The sequence below is a fragment of the Gekko japonicus genome, unplaced genomic scaffold (assembly GCF_001447785.1).
Source record: "Gekko japonicus isolate JY-2015 unplaced genomic scaffold, Gekko_japonicus_V1.1 scaffold2, whole genome shotgun sequence".
Taxonomy (NCBI): domain Eukaryota; kingdom Metazoa; phylum Chordata; class Lepidosauria; order Squamata; family Gekkonidae; genus Gekko; species Gekko japonicus.
This window is the reverse complement of record NW_015175358.1, coordinates 4,102,245-4,124,637: the sequence shown is the minus strand read 5'-3', so window position 1 is coordinate 4,124,637 and position 22,393 is coordinate 4,102,245. Positions and strand designations below refer to the sequence as shown.

Genomic DNA, 22,393 nt, shown 5'->3' with positions numbered 1-22,393 from the left:
TTTACAACACACTCAGCTATAATGCCACTACAGCCCTGTAACTTTGCACACTTTTGTTTGCTAAGTACTTAGAGTGTGTGTGTATATAATATAAAACTTCAAAGCAGCTGTACGGAGTTGCTGATTTGTTCCAGGAAGGGGTGCTTAACTTGTTTCTCCCATGCTGGGATGGCAAAGCACTCGCCGGACTATAGTTTGACTTCGTGCCTCTGCCCTGGCTCTTAGTGGATCTTATGCTTTGTTTCCATACACACAGGTGCCCCTCTGTCTGTAGAAGAAACCTAATGACTTGCTTGTCTTAGTGGGATGGTTTGGAGGTCAGTGTAATAAATGCAAAGCAATAGTTATTTACTAAGAGCCTGAAATTACTGAGGCATAAGGAGAAATAATAGAAATCATTTGAGGATGAATAATTTCAAGCTAAATATGCACAGCAAGGATGAAATTAGTGTAATGTGGGACAAGACAGTCATACTTTCAGCACTGCATGTAAAACTGAGAGAATGCAAGAGAGAAGCTCAGGTTGAATATCTGGCCTTCATCAAGGAAAACTGTGTCACACGAGAGTAGTTTTGAATAATCTGTGTTGAACCAGTCTTGACCAGGAGTTTCTTGATTTTCATGAATCCAGAGTGTCTGTTCCATCTGCACAGTGTATAGATTAATGCATGTTGGGCATACCACTAGATGTGCCCACTATGCCATGAGCATTCTCTAAGGAATGGATTGCTTATGGATGCATCAGTGGTGTCTAACTCAGAGCGTCTTCTGTCTCCTCTAGACGATGCAGCAGTGTGGCCCTCTTTAGAAAAGGATGATCGTGTCACAACCAGTGTTCCCTCTAGGCTGTGGAGTCTTGTGAGCAAAAATTCTACTTTGTGAGCTTCTGGCATTAAAGTTGTGAGCGAGCGATTTGGCTACTGCATAAATTAGTTTGCTCTGGAGCCATCCTTCCTGAGCTAAGACAAAAATGTGTGAGCCGGAGGCTAAAAAACTGCGAGCTAGTTCACACTAACTCAGCTTAGAGGGAACACTGCCACAACTATCCATGCTTTAGTGGTGTGCAGGCTAGCCTGATGTAATGCTTTAGATACAGAGCTGCTTCTGGAAAGTCTTCAGGATTTGTTCAGAGTATGATGGCAAAGTTATTAACAGGAACTTGATGCAAAGATCATACTTTATTGGTGCTCATCATTAGTTTCCAAATTGTTTCCAGGCACATAGTTTTAACCTTTGAAACCATACACAGTTTGAGTACAGGGAATCTGAAGAACCATCTTAACCTATAAGACCAACAAAGTTTTATTCATACCTTGAATAAAACTTTTGTTGGTCTTAAAGGTGCCACTGGACTCTAAATTTGTTCCATTGCTTCAGACCAACACCTGGATCCATCTTCACCTATATGTGCCTGCCCATCAGCTGTGATAGTTGTCCTCCTTCCCCCCCCCTTGAGAATCAGATGTTTTCTGTGCCTCCCCCCACCTATGAAATTCACTTCTGAAGGATGCTTCTGAGGGATCCTCCTCCAGGCATTGTTGCTATGTTTTAGTTTCTCGTTATGTGGCTGCTGAGCAGTGAGGCAGAAGTTTCCACTGCAATGTGTTTTCTGCTTAGCTATTCACTCTGCCCTCCTGGTGTCTTTAACTGAAATACATTACTTGGAGGTAAGCCCTGTTAAACAAATGTCCCTTAATTTTTAGTAATATGTTTAGGATTCGGAAGTTGACGTGCGTAGTAGTGAACTCAGTCCACCATGAGCTGCATACAAATATTTTTTATGCGTGTGTCTGTCTGGGACAGGGGAGTTGCTGTCCTTGGGCAACTAGGCCAGAGTTAGTGATGGGCCTGCTGGTGAAGGAGCCTTTTTCTAATATCTCTTCCAGGGTGTCACTGGGCTTTTGGAGAGCTGTTTTGCTGCAATATTCTCTCAGTGCCATGATGATGGGATAGATTTACGTAGGGACGGACAACTGATTAAACTTAAGCTTATTAAGCAGTTGTAGACCCAATGTAAACATTTTTTAAACTTGCATATTTAGTGCCTTCAGGTATTTATGTGTGAATGGTAAGTGTCCAAACCACTGATTGCATGTCTTTGTGACTGTTGTGTTTGGAGCATTTTAAACTTTGATGTTGGAGTTCTTAGCATGCTTGGAAGATGCTCATAGGAGAGAACTGGTATAGGACAGGGGCTAAGAAAATGGGCTACAAATTGAGGAAGATCTGATTTGACTCTTTACCTCTTCAGATTAGTTCACTAAGTGGCCTTACACAAGCCACTCACTCTTATACTTGGCACCCCCCATCTGCTGTACAAGGATGACAGTAGTGGCCTACCTTACAGGGTTGTTGCATGGATTATAACATGATTATGTGAGAAATGCTTTGGAGCGCTAGAAAGAGATATGTGAATGCTGAATGCTAGAAATGCAATTTATAAAGACAGTAATAATATAGTTGCAATTTCAGCTGATACATTTTATGCTTCATGGATGAGTTGCTCACAAAAGTGCATGTTGCCAGAAATGCATGTTAAGTGTCACTTGCAGATTTCAGAAGCATTTGATTCTTGTACATGGGCCTTAGTGCATGCACAGTGCATTCAAAATGGAGTGCTGTGGATGGTGCTGGCCTAAGTAGGAGAAGCTGAGCTGAATTAATAGTAACACCTCAAAGGCACTGAGGCCATTTGCTAAAATTCACTGATGGTTTTGATCTCTTTTTCAGGTATATTTGCATATTTGAATTTCTTAAAGATGTAAATAAAAATGAAATGCAAACTATTAAGAGTCTTTAAAATGATACCAATTTAGCAGATTGGAGATGGATATTATTATAGTCAAACATGAGTACCACATACAGGCATGTGACTTCTGTAATACTAGATTATACATTCTCAAGGGGACCCCATATTGACATCCCTTTATGTTCACTATTACCAAGAATGCCATTTTAGAGCTCTTGTTAAAACGTTATACTGTATCTTGAGAATTTCAGCTTTCACTCTCTGCCATGGATTTATTCTTTTGACCTTGGGCAAGATTGCATCTCAGCCTCAGTTTCCCATGTGTAATACACTAGTGGTAGCCTGCCTACTTTGATGGAGAGCAAATGTAAGGATTTAATTTAAACCCATTATTGCCAGTCCCAACCTCTGCTGCCAGCTGGAACAGCTCCCTCCCCTCCACTAAGTGATAGCCTTTCAAATACTTAAATTTATTTTTGTTTTGTTTTGTTTTCTAGCCCACCCTCTCCTGCACAGCAGGCTCAGGGCGGGTCACAACATGGTTAAAAAATACAACATAATTAAAATAGAACACAACCTTAAAATCTATAAAATAATTAATCAATTAAAAACATTATTAAAACATTGTTAAAGCATTTGATGGCATCTGCTGCATGATTAAAAAGTCCCAAGGAATTCTTGATTGTGAGTAGCTGTAGATGGAACAGTACAGAGCAAATGGGTGGGTGTGAAAGTCAGCCATAATGGAACAGAGCAGCAGGGCAGAGCAGCGGAGGGGGCACTACAGATGGATTCCTGCCGCCTTAAGCATAGGCTTGGCAGAACATCTCTATTTTATAGGCCCTGCGGAACTGCATTAAATCCCACAGGGCCCAGATCTCAGCTGGGAGAGCATATTCCACCAGGCCAGCACCAGAGCTGAGGAAACTCTGGCTCTGCTTGAGGCCAGACGTACATCCTTTGGGCCGGGGATCACCAGTAGATTTGATCAGAGAAGCGCAGAGCCCTTCAAGGGACATATTGGGAGAGCCGCTCCTGTAGGCATGTTGGTCCCCGTCTGCATAGGGCTTTAAATGTTAGAACCAGAACCTTGAACTTGATCCAGAATTCAACTGGGACCCAGTGCAGCTGATGCAGCACCAGATGTATATGTGCTCTTTGTGATGTTCCCGTAACGACATGCACTGCTGCATTCTGAACCAGCTGCAGTTTCTGGGTCAGTCTCAATGGTAGCCCTGTGTACAGCAAGTTTCAGTAATCCAGCCTGGAGGTGACCATTGCATGGATCACTGTAGCTAAGTTGTGAGGAGAAAGAGAGGGAACCAGCTGCTTGACCTGCTGAAGGTGGAAGAATGCAGAGAGAGCAATCACCCCCCCCACCTCCAAACTGAACATTCCAGGTCCCTCAGCTTTTCCTGTTAGTCACCAGGCGCTTGATCATCTTTCTTGTTCTCTTCTGTACCTGTTCCATTCTGTCCACATGAGGCCTCCAGAACTGCACACAGTACTCCAGATGCAGCCTGACCAATACAGTGTACAGTGGGACTATGACATCTTGTGACTTGGATGTTATGCCTCTGTGGATATACTGCAAGACCACCTTAGCCTTATTTGCCACTGCGTCACGCTGATGGCTAATATTTATCTTACAGTCCATCCATACTTCAAGATCTTTTTCACAGACACCACTACCCAGAAGTGTGTCCCCCATCCAACGTGCATGTTTCTCATTTTTGTTGCCCAGATGTAGAACTCTGCACTTACTCTTGTTAAATTGCATCTTGTTCACATTAGCTCACTTTTCCAGTGTGTTCAGATCTCATTAAATTCTATATCTTCCAAGGTGTTTGATACTCCTCCCAATTTGGTGTCATCTGCGAATTTAATGAGTTGTCCTTCCACCCTTTCATTTATAAAAATATTGAATAGTACCAGGCCCAGAACTGAACCTTGTGGTACCCCACTGGACACCTCCCTCCAATCAGATGAAACGCCATTGACAGCTACCCTTTGGGTGCAGTTCTCCAACCAGTTCCCTGTCCACATAACTATCATAGGGTCCATTTTGCAGTCTTCCAGTTTACCCATCAGAACATCATGGGGAACCCTGTCTAAAGCTGTACTTGTCAGGGATGCTTTTTAGGCTGGTCCTGCATTGAGCAGGGGGTTGGACTAGATGTTCTGTATGGCTCCTTTCAACTCTATGGTTTTAAGGAATTTGGCAAGTTAAGTGAGTGTATACATTATATACAGTAGTAGTAATAGCAAGAAGTATGTTTTCTCCTAAATGAAGTTTCTTGCAAGCGAGGCTTGGACAGTAGAACATTCTAAACAGTTACATCTAGGGGAGAAAAGAACTATGTTCAAGAATAAAAATAGTTGCTTAATGACAACACAGCTTGGGTTAGGATATAGAAAATGGTCTGGAGACAAGCACTGTGCGCTACTAGAGTGTAATGTTTTTGCAGCCAGTAAAGGGGTAAGTTACTCTTAAGGACAGGAACTGTGAAGCAGAGCTGTGACTCCGAAGGCAAAGTAAGTTACAGATTCTGTGACTTCAGAGTACCTTCATTTGCAGTACAAGAGTTCCATTGTGAAACCCCCCCCCCCCAATTTTTTTTTCTTTGTCTTTAAATATCATGCCTCTCACTGTGTGGTTTTCTTCAGATTCCTTGGGATTCAGAAGTTGATGTTTGGTGGCATGATGTTATGAAAAATGCCAGCAAGGAGTGTGAGCCTGTGTGGTGTGATGCAGAAGATGAATTGTTTATTCTCTACACTTCTGGATCAACAGGGAAACCAAAGGTACATTATTTTATTCTGGGCTACTGCCAATATGTGCAGGGGGAGATTTACAGGGATATTTATCTGAAGTATTTATTGCCCCCTTCTTACCCCAAAGGGGACTCAGCATGGCTTTATCACATCACGCTCATCTCCACGCCCCTGCCTGACGTGTGTCCACTTGGATTCAGACTTGTGCTGGGCTGGGGGTGGCAGCGGAAACAGAAAGGAGAAGATGTGTACAAAGACTGTGCTCTAATATGATGTGTGTCGAGTGTTGCAGATTGGCTGAAATACAGCCCGCAGACCCATTCTGGGATGCTTACGTGCAGGTCTTGTTGGTAACACTGAACAATTCTTAAGCTTCTGCTGCATCTATACAGAGAAGGCAGGTTATCACTCTCCTTCTGTGAAAATAATCGAAGTAATGATTTCAATTTAAAAGGGTGTTATCACAAAATGAGATCATGCCATATGTCCTTGTACTTTATTCTTAAAAATGCAACTCTGAGATGGTTGCTGTTGAGAGAAAAGTATTTAAAGGTGTGACCATTAAAAAACTTCAGTGTAGTATCTTGGTTTCATTTCCTGGGGTGTACATTGAGAAAGTAGCTAATGCATTCACATCACTGCAGAGCTCCAGCACCATATGTGTTCAAAAGGACAGGTTCATCTGTGCAGAAGGTCTACATGAGTGATAGTAAATAATTATAAAATAGGAGTTAGCCCTGTGGAGAAGAACACTTGGATAAAATTTGGCTATGTCAAGAACAGAGATCTTCAAAAAATCTCTTAACAGAGACAGTGCTGAAAGTCTCTCTGTTGATCCTGTTGCTTGTGGCTTTGGAATGCTCAGGAGCTGTTGTATGGAAAACTCCAAACATATGTTGTCTGCTCTCCAGTCAGTAATAGTTCTCTCCACCAGTGTTCCCTCTAAACTGTGGAGTCTTGTGAGGAAAAATTCTACTTTGTGAGCTACTGGCATTAAAGTTGTGAGCGAGTGATCTGGCTACTGCATAAATTAGTTTACTCTGGAGCCATCCTTCCTGAGCGAAGACAAAAATGTGTGAGCCGGAGGCTAAAAAACTGTGAGCCAGCTCACATTAACTCAGCTTAGAGGGAACACTGCTCTCCACCCTAGTTAGCCTTACTGAATTGTGTTGTGTTAAGCTGCAAGCATGGCTGCCATGATTCAGACTGCTGCTTGTCTTGACCTCCCAACAAGCTGATATCTGGGTTTTCTTCTGTCACCTTAACATCATCTTTAATTATTCTAAACTAGGAAGAGAACCCTTTATAATGTCACCATTGTTTAATCACCGTACATATGTTATATGACCTTCAGAAATCAGTTTTGAGTTCCCATCAGAATTGTGGTGGAGGGCCCTGACTGGAACGGCCCAAGCTAGCCTGATCTCATCAGATCTCAGGAGCTAAGTTGGGTCAGTCGTAGTTAGTACTTGGATGGGAGACCAGGGTTGCAGAGAGAGGCGACGGCAAACCACCTCTGAATGTCCCTTGCCTTGAAAACCCTGCATGGTCACCATAAATCAGCTGTGACTTGATGGCAAAAAGAGGGCACCCCTATCTCCTCACCTTCGTAAACATGGAAGGATTACAAAGAGATGTCACACACTGTGGTGGTGTTTTCCTGTAAAAACTGGTCACACAAACTCTTCTCTTAAGTGAGCTGCCATATTAAAAGTAGGCATTTTGATATTAATATATTTGACTGGCCAGTGTTGTAGTTGGCAGAGCAATACTGGTTTGTGTCCTTTTGTACCAGCTTTTTATGAATACCTTGTTCTTTGTTTCAGGGTGTCGTACATACTATAGGTGGATACATGATTTTCACTGCTGTTACATTTAAATATGTATTTGATTACCATCCTGAGGACATTTACTGGTGCACAGCTGACATTGGATGGATAACTGGCCATTCCTACCTCACATATGGGCCTTTGGCAAATGGGGCAACTAGTGTCTTAGTAAGTTCTGTGGTGTAAGATACGGATGTATGGGAAGGGTATGGTCTGGGGATACTTTCAGAACTGGAAACACCAAGTCTGAATTCCTTGGCAGAAATTGAATTTGTGTGTCATCCCAGGGTAATGTGCTTATATCAGTGTCTGCAAACATTGTCATCAATGACTTGAGCCAAAGAGAAGAGTTTATCAATATGAATATCTCGAAAGATGATGTGACTGCCACAGCCAGATCTTTTTTTATTACTATTTTTTTTTCAAAAAAGAAACAATTTACTTAATACAAAATTTTGTTAAAGTGACATAGACTTTTTTATAACAATAACATTTAACAACCTATAATTAGCAACCTATTAAAACACAACTGCAAAATAGACTATTATATATATATTAACCATGACTGTTGTTCAAACTCCAACATTTTAATAAAGAGCAGTACTTCTATATTTCTCTGGAATATGAGGCAATTTGTTCACATGTATAGATGTATACTCTAAAAATGAAAACCATTTTTCCAAGAGATTATTACTTTTTAACAGGGACTGTGCTACTAACAATTGAGTGGCTATCTTGTCAGCCACCATCACTTCCCACACTTTAGAAAATCAATTATTCAATGTCGGAATTCCATCTTGGTTCCATCTTTGAGCTAATAACGATTTTGCAGCTGAAAAGAGCAAAGAAAGCAATTCAGCTGTTTGTTTTGTAAATTTTAGATTTGGCCAGTGATTAAGAAGAAGAGATTCCGGAGTTTTTGGAATAACATAACCGGTGATTTAATTTCTTGTATAATAAGCGTCCAGTAACTAAAAATTCTTGGGCAATTCCACCAACAATGCAAGAAATTTCCCTTCTGTCCACAACCCTTCCAACAATTTGGATTTTACTTGAATTTACATAAAAATAAGCGATTAGGTGTCAAATACCATCACAAATAAATTTTGAATGTCTGTAGTCTGATTGCTAAATTATTAGTTGTGAATGAGGAGGAGGACCAGACCACATTCCAGTGTTCTTTGGTTATAGTATTTACACATTCCCTCTCCCATACTCCTTGAATAGATGATGTCTGACTCCATTCCTTTTCATTTATCAATTTATATATAACCAATATAATGCCTCTTAAGGTATGCAAAGGTTTATGCATATATTTCTCAAATTGTGTTAAAGGTTTGTCCAAAAAATTCATCTTAGACAAATCCATAAACATATGTCTCAGCTGCTGATATTGGTACCATTGTATTTTAACCTTAAATTTTTGTTCTAAATGGGTTTGAGAGCCCATTTGCTTATTTGATATTAAATCTACTAATCAATACAAACCATTTTCCCTTAAATTTGAAAACTGATTGTGTTCCCTACCTGGTATAAACCAGTGTTGCCCCCCAAAAGCAGTTAATGGGGAAATACCCGGAGCTATTACATTTTTATATTTGTCCCACAAGGTTAGTGTGAAATTTAAGAAATTATTTGTCGACCCTAAACTCTGTCTATCGTTTGATCTATTCCAAATTGCCTCGTGTAAAATGTCTGGAATAAGAGATTCTGCTTCAATACAAACCCATGTTTTATCACATTGTGGGTTAGCATAATATAGCACAGTTTTCAATTGGGCCGCTACAAAATAAGTGTTTAGAGAGGGTAAACCTAACCCCCCTTGTTTGATAGGTTTATGCAGTAAAGTATATTTAACACGGGGTTTCTTACTGTCCCATGAAAACTTAGAAAAAAGGATTTTCCAGTTCTTGAAATCTGTGTTAGAAATGGCTACTGGCAAATTTTGAAATAAAAACAAAAATTTAGGTAACAAAATAGACTTAAATAAATCTATCTTTTCCAATAGGGAGAGGTGTAATTTCTGCCATTCTTGCAAGGGGTTTTTATATAGAGTGGATAAATGATTATAATTACTTGAAGCCAGATCTTTCAAATCTAAAGGTATACTAATACCCAGGTGTCTCCATTGTTTCGTAACCCATCTAAATGGGTATAATAAAGTTAATTCTATCTTATCTGACGGGGAAATTATAATTGGGTATAATTCAGATTTGGCGTAGTTAATCAAGAAACCTGAAATAGAACTAAACCTATCTATATGTTTCATTAAATTTATTATAGAAAATTTAGGATTTTTTAAATAAAAAGTGGCATTGTCAGCAAATAAACTCATTTTGCAATTTTCCCCATTTATTTCTATTCCTAAAACATCTGAGTCAGTTCTAATTGCATATGCCAGTGACTCTAAGGAAATAGCAAACAAAATTGGAGACAAGGGGCAACCCTGTCTCATCCCTCTATTGAAATGTATATCATCAGATCTAAAGTTATTAATTGAAATTTGAGCTATTGGATCTTCATAAATGGCTGTGGGCCAAAATTCATATATCCACAGCCAGATCTTCATAGAGATTCATGCTGTACAGAACAAGGGACCTGGGTTCTACGCTTGGTGATGACCTTAAAACTGATCGCCATAGTCTCTCTGTTTTTCTTTCTGCCATTCTTCTGTTGGGTGTATTCTCCTGAGCAGATAAGCCGCCTTGAGCCAGATGGTGAGACTGGTCCCAGATATCATTTGGGCTGATTACTATTGTTTGGACTACATGGCTGTATTTTGCACTATGTCCTGGAAGCAGCAGTGGAACTAGTTCTTGCTAACAGTTGTGTCTCCTGTTCAGTTTGAAGGGCTTCCCATTTACCCAGATGTTGGTCGCATGTGGAGTGTCATTGATAAGTACAAGGTGACCAAGTTCTACACAGCACCCACGGCCATCCGCCTCCTTATGAAGTATGGAGATGAACCTGTTAGGAAGTAAGCATGACGAACAGAAAAGTAGATAATGTCTCCTTTATGAACATTAGAAGATGTCTCATACGGTCATACCATTGCTCAGTATTGTCTATTCTGACTGGAGCAGCTCTCCTAGGGTTTTGCATAGAAAGAGCTCTTCAGCAACACCTATTGCATAAGGTCTTCTGCTATCTGGAGATGCCAGGGCCTCTGCCTGGGATCTACTGTGTGTAGAAATAGATGCTGTGTAACAGGGGTCTTCTATCCCTTCAGATAGCTTGCAGAGTAGCTCGTGCATCCCATAGAAGACCCAGGAAAAGATTGTTCCTGGCTTTTTAAAAAGCTTTTTGTTTCACAAGATTTTTCTCTGTGTTTAGTTGACATTTCATTTTTGCTGGTTTTCCTAGTCTATGTTTCTGTAATAGAATAAACTTGGTAGCATGTGTCACTGCTCAGAAGTAGCTCTCATTAAAGGAAAGGTTGGTGACCTCCACTCTATCACTCTACCACAGACTCCCCAGCATGCATTTAGAATTGGGCCAAAGCAAACTGCCTCAGCCTTTACCCCCAGGCACCTAAGTTTAGGGTGAATATTCATTCTTAATCTTCTATTCTGTGTTATGTAAAAACCAAAGGAAGAGGGGAAAGAGTAACAGCTGGAACTTAGTTTGAGCCCTAGTGCTGCAGGTGCTAGGAAATGTCTGCCTGAATCTCTTCCAGGTTACTTGTGCTTGCAGTTACTATGTCTTGGCAGGCCTCTCTAAATAACCTTTAATGCACATGGAAGTTTCTGGATTTCTAGGACTGCTGTACAAGTCTAGTGAGTAGCCCCCATGCTGCATGGTACCTTCCTAGTTCTGTTTTTCATATGGAAGGATCGTCGACGTGGTCTCTGTGCTTCACATCCATGGGATACAGTGTGCATGTGCTGGATCGACTGGCATTGTAGCAAGCTCTCAACGGATCTTCACGCCCAGACCTCGGGCATGTGCAGGAACCCCACCACGCATGCCCAGAGGGGTAGGTGCGGCCATCCCGCCAGTTCCTTTCTTTCTGCCACACTGGAAGCACCTTCCTTTCATCGGTCTGATCGGTAGCTATTTTTCCTCAGAGGTCTTCGAATTTCTCTTCAGTTTTCTTTATTTTTCGCTTCTACCTTTGTTTTTGGTTGTTTTCTTTAAACAAAATAAATAAAAAAATAAAAAATAGACTTTGTTTAGTTGAAGGGGAAGTTTTTTGTTTACCTCACTTTGGCCTTCGGACTTCCCCTCCCCCCCACCTCTTTTTCTTCCTCGTCTTGCTTATTTTATGGAGAAGTGGGGCTTTTTCAAGCATTGCAAGGGTTGTGGCAGTAAGCTTGCTCCACCTGACGGCCACACCCTTTGTATTTTTTGTCTTGGTGAGACGCACCGACCAGAGTTCTGTCGACACTGCGCCAAGTTTTCAAATCAAACCAGAAAAAACCAAGCGGCGTGTCTCCGAGTAGCGTTACTGGAGTCGGCGCTAAATCCCGCTTCAGTCATGGATTCAGAAGTGCCGGTAAGACCGTTGAGATCGACAGCTCCAGTATCGAAGCCCTTGTCTGACATCGTCCAATTGACATCGAAGCCTCCGGCACTGACGGCGCAGTCTGCGGCGTCCACTCCCGTGAAAAAGAAGCTGAAATCGAGCAAGGAGCACAGGTCTACCAAAAGGGCTCCTCTAAGGCCCTAAAGGCGACGAAATCTGGAAAAGTCGTGGGTCCTGCACCGGGTAATGCCCCTAAGGTGCCCCCCGCTCCAATGGCAGTATTGGCATGGGACGCTCCAGTCGCTCCACCGATACCGACCATCCAGCTAATGGACTCTCCCATACACCAACTAGACCATGACATGCTGGTCGATATGCGTCCTTTCTCCGACATCGATAATGTCGAGATCCTCAGTTGTCCTCTGGGCACGGATCGCTCTCCCTCTGCTCAGTCATCAACATTGACAGCCTCAGAGTTCCATGCCGATATTGATGTGGGTCGGCATCAACAGATCCCTAAAAGCACTCAACATCATCCTCCCCGTCTGTTTGCTGATGATCGACATTTCAATATCGATGATCGGGCTAATAGGGGCCGCTCATGGAGACGAGATGCTACACTGTCTTCCAGATGCTCCCGCTCTAGGAGTAGATCGCCACGAGTCTTCCTGCCCCCAAGACCTCCTGCTCTCTCCTGGGATCACTGCCAACTGCGTTATCTCTGTGGGGCTTATCCACCCCATCCATGCCGTGGTTGACTCCTGCAGGTTACTCTGATTGGGATTAGTTACTCTGCCCACAGATCACGGTCACCCCATAGATCAAGGCCCTCAGCATCTCTCTCCCGTCCTCTGGATCATCCATCTGATGACCCTCCTCGAGATCGACCGGATCAATATTGTCCTCCCAGTTCCCCTATCCCACCGTCAACGGATCCAACCAGTCAGATCAAAACCACTCCCGTACAATTACTAGAGCCTGATTCCTCTGACTCTGTGGATGTGGATTCTGATACAGGGGCTTCAGATGTGCACAGCTCCCCTGACCAGCTGTCTCCTAATCAGGCAGTAGCCGACGACCAACCTATATCTCCATCTGACAATTTAACTTCCTATGCAGACCTCGTAAAAAGAACGGCCCACTCCCTTGGCCTTTCAGTCGTACAACTGCAACCACAGGTTACAGATGCCGTGTTCGATGTGTTACAACTCGATAACATCGACGGCTATAGCACTACCCATGTCTACAGTCCTGTTACAGGCAGCTAAAGCTCCATGGGATAAACCATCATCGGCTCCAGTGTCCAGATGTCGCTTGGACCATATGTATAGAGTCCAGGAAACAGGAACAGAATTCTTATTTGCCCATCCTCAACCAAACTCCATGGTAGTCACTTCCTCATCCAAGTCGAAAAGAACCCATTGTGCACCTTCAGACAAGGAGAGCAGAAAGTTAGATGCATTCGGACGATGTTTCTACTCTACGGGAGAGCTAGGGTTGAAGACCATCAACTACTTAGCGTATGATACACTTTGTGGGAGAGGCTTTCTGAGCTTCTGGCTAACCTTCCAGAAGACAAGCGTCAGGCAGCCCGCATCATCCGAAAGGAGGGCATGGTGCTGGCGAAACAACAAATTAATACCTCTAAACATGCCCTAGACACCTGCTCATGGACAATGGCTTCAGCCATAGCTCTTAGAAGACAATTCCTGGCTACATAACACCAATATACAGCCAGATGCTAGGTCATACATAGAGGACCTCTCCGATGGCCTTGGTCTGTTTAATAGTACCACAGACACCATATTACAAGATATGGATAAAAGCATAAAAGCTTCTCGTGCTCTGGGTGTTTCTTCATCCACGAGGCAGTGATACCGACCTCGTCCCCGGTCTAGACCCTGGCAAAAACGCACCCCAAACTGTCAATCTCCTGACCGGCAATGGAGGCCACGTACATCCTCTGGAGGCCAGAAGCCCACATTTCAGAAACCTAGATTTGGATTGGGACAACAGTCCTCCCGCAGTAAGCAGGCAAAGTCCGCCAAGCAGGGTTTTTGACTCCCATGTCTTCCAGTCACATCCAACCCGCCTAACCCCCTTCCTCCAAACTTGGCGCCTCATCACCACAGACGAATGGGTGCTGTCCATCTTGACCCAGGGTTACCGCATAGAATTAATTCAGAACCCCATTGCTCCTGTCTTCGTCTCCACACTGCACAGAGACCACGTCGAAGATAAACAGGTTGCTTACCTGTAACTGGTGATCTTTGAGTGGTCATCTGTGCATTCACACCACCCGCCCTCCTTCCCCGCTGCTGTCCGCTTCTACATTTTTCATAGGGGTTGATTTGCGGCAGTTTGAAGGAACTGGCAGGATGTTTGCGCCCACCCCTCTGGGCATGCGTGGTGGGGTTGCTGCGCATGCCCGAGGTCTGGGCGCGAAAATCCGTTGAGAGCTTGCTACAATGCCGATCGATCCAGCGCATGCGCACTGTATCCCATGGGTGTGAATGCACAGATGACCACTTGAAGATCACCAGTTACAGGTAAGTAACCTGTTTTTTCCCTTCCCTCTCTTTTTAAAACACATGTGCTTCTTAACGGCAGGTACAGCAGGAAGTCTTTGAAGGTGTTAGGAACAGTTGGGGAACCCATAAACCCAGAAGCTTGGCTGTGGTACTACAGGGTTGTGGGAGAAGAGAGATGCCCTATAGTGGATACCTTCTGGCAGACAGAGACGGTGAGTTCTCTTGCTTGTCTGTCTCTGTGACTACTGGGATCCCCCTGCACTCTCCAAGCATTGGGTGTTTGGATTTCATCTGCAAATTTGCTAGTGTCTGTCTGTTGCATGAGAATTGTTGCTTGGAGGTGCATGGGCACAATCTATTGTGCCCCAAAGTGACATCTCCCACCTGTTTTGTCTCAACTTTTTCCAATATGCTGCTAGTAAGGGTACTCTGCATACCTTATGACCTGCAGCTTTTTGCTTTCTTCTTCCATTTCTTGTTCTTCCCTCTATTTCCAAACCATGCTCCCCTGTATAATTACTATTTCCGTTTCATGGCCTTCATTTAGGTATGTGAACCATCATGTTGATAACTAACCTTCTGCCCTATTCAGGCTGTAAAAACATTTAGGTGGGACCTTCCAGTCTGAAGAAATTGGTGCTTTCATGATCATTCTTGGTTTCCTCCTCCAGGGTGGCCATGTGTTGACTCCTCTACCTGCTGCCATACCAATGAAGCCAGGATCTGCAGTGAGTATGGCTCTTGCTTGTTGTTTTCTGTTGGTGCAGCAGTGCTCTTTCCTCCAATGAATTGGTCATTTTGGGATTGCTCCTAGACAGGGGGCACCATGTCTGCACAGTACTATTCTCAAGAGCATGCAAAGGAATGCAGACATCGGGGGGGGATCTCTCCTTATATATAATTGAATAGTGGGTGCCAAAGTTCTAAAATGCACTCCTTTAGTGTATGGACGCTTGAACAGTCAGTCAGAAGACGCTGGCTGGGTTGACTGGCTGCTTTGTACAGTCCCGCCCAGTGTTTCAAGGTCTTTTGCATATGGAAGCTGATTGGACTTCACTGCATTCCACACCTCAAACTCACCCCCCTCCCCGCAAGGCAGTTGGAATGTCAGTTGCATATGGAACCTTCAAGGTCTTTTGCATATGGAAGCTGATTGGACTTCACTCCATTCCACACCTCATACTCCCCCCCCCTGCAAGGCAGTTGGAATGTCTGGTGGTGTGTAGGTCCCAGGATCATGTTGCCGATGCCTCCGTCGCCTGGCTGGAGTGGCCGCGGGGGAGTCTGGAGTCGGGCGGCCGCTGGTGGGAGCCGCGGGTGCCCGGGCCGAGATTGGGGGGGCAAGGCGGGCGACAGAAGGCCGATGCCTCCGTCGCCCGGCCCTCTACAGAATCCACCCCCCAAACCTCCAGGTATTTCCCTCCTTAGAGCTGGCAACCCTACATTCCCCTCAGTGCCTGTTGGTAGGCAACTAAGCTTGGTCCTGTCACCTACTTTGGCCTTTGGGAGAAAACACATTGGGGCCAATCCTGATAGGGTTGCCAACTCCAGATGGGAAATTCCTGGAGACTTGAGGGATGGAGCCTGAAGAGGGTGAGGTTTGAGGAGGGGTGGGACCTCAGACAGGTACACTGCCATAGACTCCACCCTCCAAACCAGTCAGTCTCACATAGGGAACCATTGTTGCCAATCTCCAGGTGAGGGCTGGAGAGCACTCAGTATTACAACTGCTCTGCAGAAGGGAGGGCAGAAGTCAGCTGAAGTCAAAGGGGCAGATAATGGTAGGTTGATGGTTAGCTGGGAAGGAGATGGGGTTGCCAACTACATGCTGACAAATTCCTGGGGATTTGAGGGGTGGAGCCTGGAGAGGGTGGGGTTTGCAGAGGGGTGGGACCTCAGACAGGTAGAATGCCATAGACTACACCCTCCAAACCAGCCATTTTGTCCTGGGTAACAATTGCTGCCAATCTCCAGGTGAGGGCTACAGATCACTCACAATTACAACTGCTCTTCAGGTAGCAGAGATCAGTTCCTCTGGAGAAAACAGTGGACTCTGTCATTATACCCTGCTGAGGTCACCACAGCAAATTGACACTGTTTGCCCAAAGCCAGAGCACTCCCCCAGAGCCTCTTTCTAGATCCCGTTGTATTGCTTTCACAACGGGCTTTACTGCTAGTCCATATATAAAGCACATTCTAAGGCATACCCAGTACAAGGTGATTGTATGGTAATAGACTTTCCCTTCCTGGAAGGCAGCTTGAATGTTGACTAGCTACATTTATTGTCATCTAAAAGTTATGTACCTTTCTGTGATTAATATTTTAAGATGGGCATATACAAGAAATCTGAGATCTTACTCATTTCTGGGCTAACTTCCTTTCCCAAGCTGCTGTATCCTTTTTCTGGGGTTAAGTCTAATATTCCCCCCCCCCCAATTCTCCAAAATTCTGCTATGAATATTCTTTGGCAGACATTCCCTTTCTTTGGGGTGGTTCCTGCTGTGCTGGATGAAGCTGGAGAAGAGCTGGAAGGAGAAGCAGAAGGCTACCTGGTGAGAAGTTCTTATTGCTACTAGCTGAACCCAGACTTGGTTGAAAGTGTGTTATGAACTTTGGAGTAAGATTCCCGTTTTGCAAAAGCCCTGTTCATGCACCGTCTGTCCCATAACACATTGTTTGTGCTGCAATGACTTTTATCTGTATGGTGTGGAGATCTTGCTTTTCGAGTGTGACAGCATTTTAGCACTCTCAGGGTATTGTGTTGGCCTCAGATTGGATCAGTTTCCTGGCAGGAGCAGAGCAGAATTGGAATAATGGAGCTGTGATTTCACAAGGGGGTGTGCAAGTAGTTTTCCATCAGGAGCAAACATGTTGTAGAGCATGTTGGCAGAATGGACTGTGGCCCAGAGCAGAGTTATAGTGGCTAAAAGGCAATGGGGGGGGGGTTGTTGCTTGAACACTGCCCAGTTTCTGAAACTGGCTGCTGCAGTTCTGTTTATGAAAGCTGAAACCATTTGGTCTGTGTTTTATGGTTAATGGTTGCCTTACAGGGAGCAAAGGCAAGAGTACTGGGGAATCATTATTGGGGGTGCAAGAATAGTGATGTGCTGCTTTCCATCCCCTGAGCACTGAAATGTTTGAAATGCCATTATGCTTGGAACTGTGCTGTGCATTGCCTAACATCATGGCAGTGGGTAACATGCTTGTTCTTCCTCCATCAAGAAGCTGAGGATTATCTGGTGAAGTAGGTTAGTCTGAGAAATAGTGACTCATCCAGGTGTGCTGTAGGGTTGAGTGAGGATTTGAACGCACTCTTCCCATTCCAAATTCACCCTTCTATCCACTACTCCATACCGCCAATGGTTAGTGTGAAGGTCCTGAAGCAGATGTTGTACATTGCAGGGTAGAAAAATAGTTTGCAAGTGATCCCCAATTAGACATAATTTTTTAAAAATGCATCTCTTTGTATACTCTGTATCTTCACCTTCTATTAAAGTCACTTCTCTATCTTCTCCTCTAGGTTTTTAAGCAACCCTGGCCTGGAATAATGCGCACAGTGTACAAAAATCACCAGCGGTTTGAGTCCACTTATTTCAAGAAGTTTCCTGGTTACTATGTGACTGGAGATGGTAAGGCTCCAACACAACATCCTGGAGCCAGGAGGTAGTGACATCTTAGCAAGTTTGCTCACTACTAACGAAGAAGGGGGAACATTAGCAGCCACAAGATGCCTTGCAAGTGGCTCATTCCCTTTCCAGTGCGGGCATTTTCTTTCTAATGTGGATACAAAAACTATTTTTGTGTGTAATATGTTGTGTGTGTCTTAGCGAGCTAATGCATTTCGCTTTTGGGAAGCCTTAAATCGTTTTTGAATGTTAGAGTTTAGGTTGAAACATGCAATGATAAGGGCAGGGTCAAAATAGACCTCTTCCCCCCCCCTTCCCTCCCCTGCCATTAATCTTTGTCTGTACTCTCCTGCAGCTGAATGTAGGGAGCTGGACTTCTCTAGAAAGCTTGTAGGTCCTGGCATTTCCCCTTTATTTATTTTTGAATAACACCTTTTAAAATGATAGTATTATCTGTATTGCTTTTCTTTTTTTAATCAGCTTTTATTACTGCTGTAGGCTTGGTGCAATATGACCAAATTCCACTGTGCCAAAATAACTCCTCAGTCTGACCTACATGGCTTTTCCTAGTTAGCTTCCTTACAATGTCCAATTTATTGGTCCTTTTTCCAGGCTGCAAAAGAGATAAAGATGGTTATTACTGGATCACTGGTCGAATTGATGACATGCTGAATGTTTCAGGTAAGAGCAGAGTTCTCTAATATTTGTGGAAGGTTGGGGCTACCTGAAAAACATCTTTAACTGGAAGACTGAAAAGTTCATAATATCTTGGAGTCTTTGGTGGGTATAAAGTAGATCTTCATTTAGTTGTTTGTTTGTTTTAAAAAAAACCAAAATCCTGCATTCAGTCCTACAGCAGATGGGTAGAGAGGATTTGGGAGCAGCATTTGGCATACCAGTGATGCCAAACAGGGGCATGATCCAGCTAAAGTTGAGCCATTTTAAATCCTGCTGATTTTGAAGGGGTGAGAGTAAGCATAGGCTTTGAATCTTAGCTATGAAACGATTCTGAGAAGCAAACACTGAAGTCCTTGATAATTATTTCAGTGCTTCTAGTAGAAGAAGCTGAGATGATAGCTTCATATTTATATACCCACCTCAATTGTTCTGTATATGAAACAGATCAAGTTTAGAAATACATTTCATTTTGTAAGGTGATCGATAAAATTCCTATAATTTTATTGGTCTAGTGGAGATATTGGCTTGTATTAGAAATATCTTCTGCGGGATGAGCTTTCATCAGTCAGACAAACCCTGTGTTTCTGAATACTTCCCTTATGCATACAGAGATACAAGGAAGTAATATACCTATTAAAATAGCCACTTCAGTACCAAAAGCTCCCCCCCCACGGTCTTACGGAACGTCTCTTGTTAAATACTCATATTAAATATTCAGTCAAAGGATTTTTACATGACCTTTTATGTATGTGAGGAACATGCTAACATCAACCAATATTACCATGGCAAATAGGGGTTCCTTGAGCTCCACCCTTTAAGCTGGGGCTTAGCTGCCCCTCCCGTTGTGCATTATCTTTTAATATCTATGAACCAGTGTGGTATGGCGGTTGGCTGTGGCTCCATGGTAGAGTATCTGTTTTGCATACAGAAGGTCCCAGGTTCAATCTCTAGCATCTCCAATAAATGGAACAGGCAGGAAGTGATACGAAAGACATTCTGGAAAGCTGCTGCCATTCAGAGTAGACAAGATTGACTTTGACCAATACTTTGGCTTGGTATAAGGCACTTTGATGTGCTTGTGTGTAGTGTTGGGCTAGGACTGGTAAATCCTGGGTTCAAATCCTCACTCAACCTTGAAGTCTACTGGGTGGTGTTGGACTGTCAGCATCTCCAATGCCTATCCTATCCTATCCTATCCTATCCTATCGGAGTGTTGGGATAAAATGGAGAGGAGAACACAGTTTGCCAGTCTGAGCTTCTTGGTGGAAGGAGGGTAGAAAAATGTGACATAAACGATAGCGAAGATTCCTTGTCACTCAGGCCAGCTCATTTCTTCCTGCTTGCAGGACACTTGCTGAGCACCGCAGAAGTTGAATCAGCTCTGGTAGAACACTCTGCTGTTGCAGAGGCAGCCGTGGTAAGCCATCCACATCCAGTGAAGGGAGAGTGCCTCTACTGTTTTGTGACTCTAAGAGACGGTCACGAATTCACAAAGAATTTGATGGAAGAACTGAAGAAGCAAGGTGATCATAGTAGACCTTCCCATGTCACTTGGCTAAAGGATTGCTTGACTGAATGAAAGGCATACATGAGGCAGGACGGGGTGAAGTTTTATGGGCTTGAAAAGGCATTGGGCAGGGGATTGCAGGTGCAACACAGCATTCTTGGGGTTTTTGTTAGCCTGCTTAGCAAAAGGGAACTCTGTGATAGTTCACACAGCATTCTTGGGGTTTTTGTTAGCCTCTGTGATAGCTTGGAAGAGACCATCTTTCAGCTCTGCTGTGGTCTTTCTCCACTCAACCCCGTCCCTGCCCTATGACAATTCAGTTTCTCCCTTATCCTTGCTGACAAGGCATTTTTCAAATAAAAGGGTCATGTTGGTTCTTCCAGAAGCTAAAATTAGCTTTGCTGGCCTTGTTACTTCCCATGTGGTACCTTCTGTGCCAACTGGCAGCCAATCAGAATACACAAGGGCAGGCTGGTTGCCTCATGAACAGGGCTTGGGTTCCGCAAAGGGGGCATGTGCCCATCAGCCTTCCAGCTCTCGTTGCCAGAATTGTTGCTGGGTAGGAGGTGGATTACAGAGTCTGGCTGGTTTCCAAGCTTGGCCCTTGATATTTCGGGCATTTGCCTAGTTGGTGCTTTTATGACAACAGCAATAACTAAATGGACTATCTTTTAATAAGCAGAGGAATGCTTTCCCAGAACTTCTTTATATCAGGAGTGGGAAGAATGTGCCTCTTAAGTGGTAGTTACTCCCTGCCTGATTCCCGTGTAGAGGTATTTCTCTTGTTTTGCTACAACAGCCTTTCATCATGGCCAGGATTTTGGAAGGCAGAATGAAAAGGTGAAGTTTTTCACTGCTACTAAAGACACTAAGCACTTTTCGGGCTCCAAACAGGGTGCAGTATATCCAGCTGCTATAGGAGCTTGTGCTTAAGGGTGCATCACTTTAAGCTTTGTGAATATTTGCATGTTGAGATAAGAAGTTTTCAAAGTATGTGTTCTGGGGGATCTTGGGCTACCTCAGTGAGAGACTCAAGAGACTCAGATTACCTGTGAAATATGCATTGTGCACAGCTAGAAGATGTGGGGTGTGTTCTAGGGTCACTCTTGTAGGAAGAAGCCTAGTCAGTGCCACACATGGAATTGAAAAGGAACCTTAACTGGTTTCTCTCTAGTACCTTTCAAATCTTTTAGGAAATGAAGCATTGCTAACCAGAAAGAAACTCTGAGGAAAGAGCCCTCAGTGAGAACCAGTATGGTGCAGTGGTTGGACTGTCAGTCTAGGATCTGGGAAACCCAGGTTCAAATCCCCACTCAGCCATGGAAGCTTGCTGGGGTGACTTTGGGCCAGTCACACACACTCAGCCTAGCTTGCCTCACAGGGTTGTTGTGAGGATAAAAGGGAACAGAGGAGAACTGTGTAAGGCGCTCTGGGTCCCCACTGGGGAGAATGATGGGGTATAAATGAAGTAAATAACCCAAACCTTAATTTCAAGCCTGAAGGGAAACAAAGGAAGAGGTTACATGATAGCATTCTAAACTTCAGTGCTGCAGATATGCTTTTGAAGCCTGTTTCTTGTGTATAATAATGGTATATCCACAGCCAAAGGTGGACTGTTTATTTCTTCCTTCAAAAAGCTAGCCCAATTTTTTAGTCTCTCCGTCATGTGTAATGTGCTTGGGGGAATGTGTCCAACAGAATCCCCTTACTTGGTGGGATGCCAGTGTTTTGTGTGGATACTGTTTGTTTTCAGCCAAGTCAGGGAGGCAAGCCTTTACTAGGCTTCATGTTCAGGTGGGGTTTTGATTTCCTCAAGTTTCTTGTCCTCTGAAATGTGCCGCGCTGATTAAGCTTTGCAGCTAACATCAGTGTCTCCATTGCAGTTAGAGGAAAGATTGGACCTATTGCAACTCCAGATTATATTCAGCATGCTCCTGGCCTGCCTAAAACCCGTTCAGGTATGGTTTTGATTTCTCTGTTGCATGGGGGTTGGCTTTGTGTGGCAGGAAGGATTGTAAGCAAGCCATGAGGGAGCAGGCTAGATGCCCAAATCGAGCAACACAGGAATTTTCATGCGGACACTCCAGGACAAGGTAGAACTAACTTTTGGTCAATTTCTTCTAGAAGTGTGTGATTCCTCCTTTAGTAAACATTTTAGAATTGTACCTTATGTACCTGGTGCAAATTTCCGGAGCTGCTGGGCCAGGGAGAATTAGCTAATAATTCCAGTTCT

The 22,393-nt window shown here is 43.8% G+C and overlaps 1 protein-coding gene across 2 annotated transcripts in view; it reads left to right on the top strand.

Annotated features, from left to right (window-relative positions):
• ACSS2 (acyl-CoA synthetase short-chain family member 2) overlaps positions 1-22,393 on the top strand; it is a 78,492-nt gene that overhangs the window by 54,723 nt on the left and 1,376 nt on the right. For both annotated transcript variants that reach the window (XM_015425279.1, XM_015425277.1), the window contains 10 exons: positions 5,417-5,554; positions 7,351-7,521; positions 10,197-10,330; positions 14,429-14,561; positions 15,021-15,077; positions 16,821-16,901; positions 17,870-17,978; positions 18,588-18,656; positions 20,000-20,176; positions 22,044-22,118. In XM_015425279.1, coding sequence (XP_015280765.1) covers positions 5,417-5,554; positions 7,351-7,521; positions 10,197-10,330; positions 14,429-14,561; positions 15,021-15,077; positions 16,821-16,901; positions 17,870-17,978; positions 18,588-18,656; positions 20,000-20,176; positions 22,044-22,118 — 1,144 coding nt within the window. The remainder of the gene's footprint in view (positions 1-5,416; positions 5,555-7,350; positions 7,522-10,196; positions 10,331-14,428; positions 14,562-15,020; positions 15,078-16,820; positions 16,902-17,869; positions 17,979-18,587; positions 18,657-19,999; positions 20,177-22,043; positions 22,119-22,393) is intronic.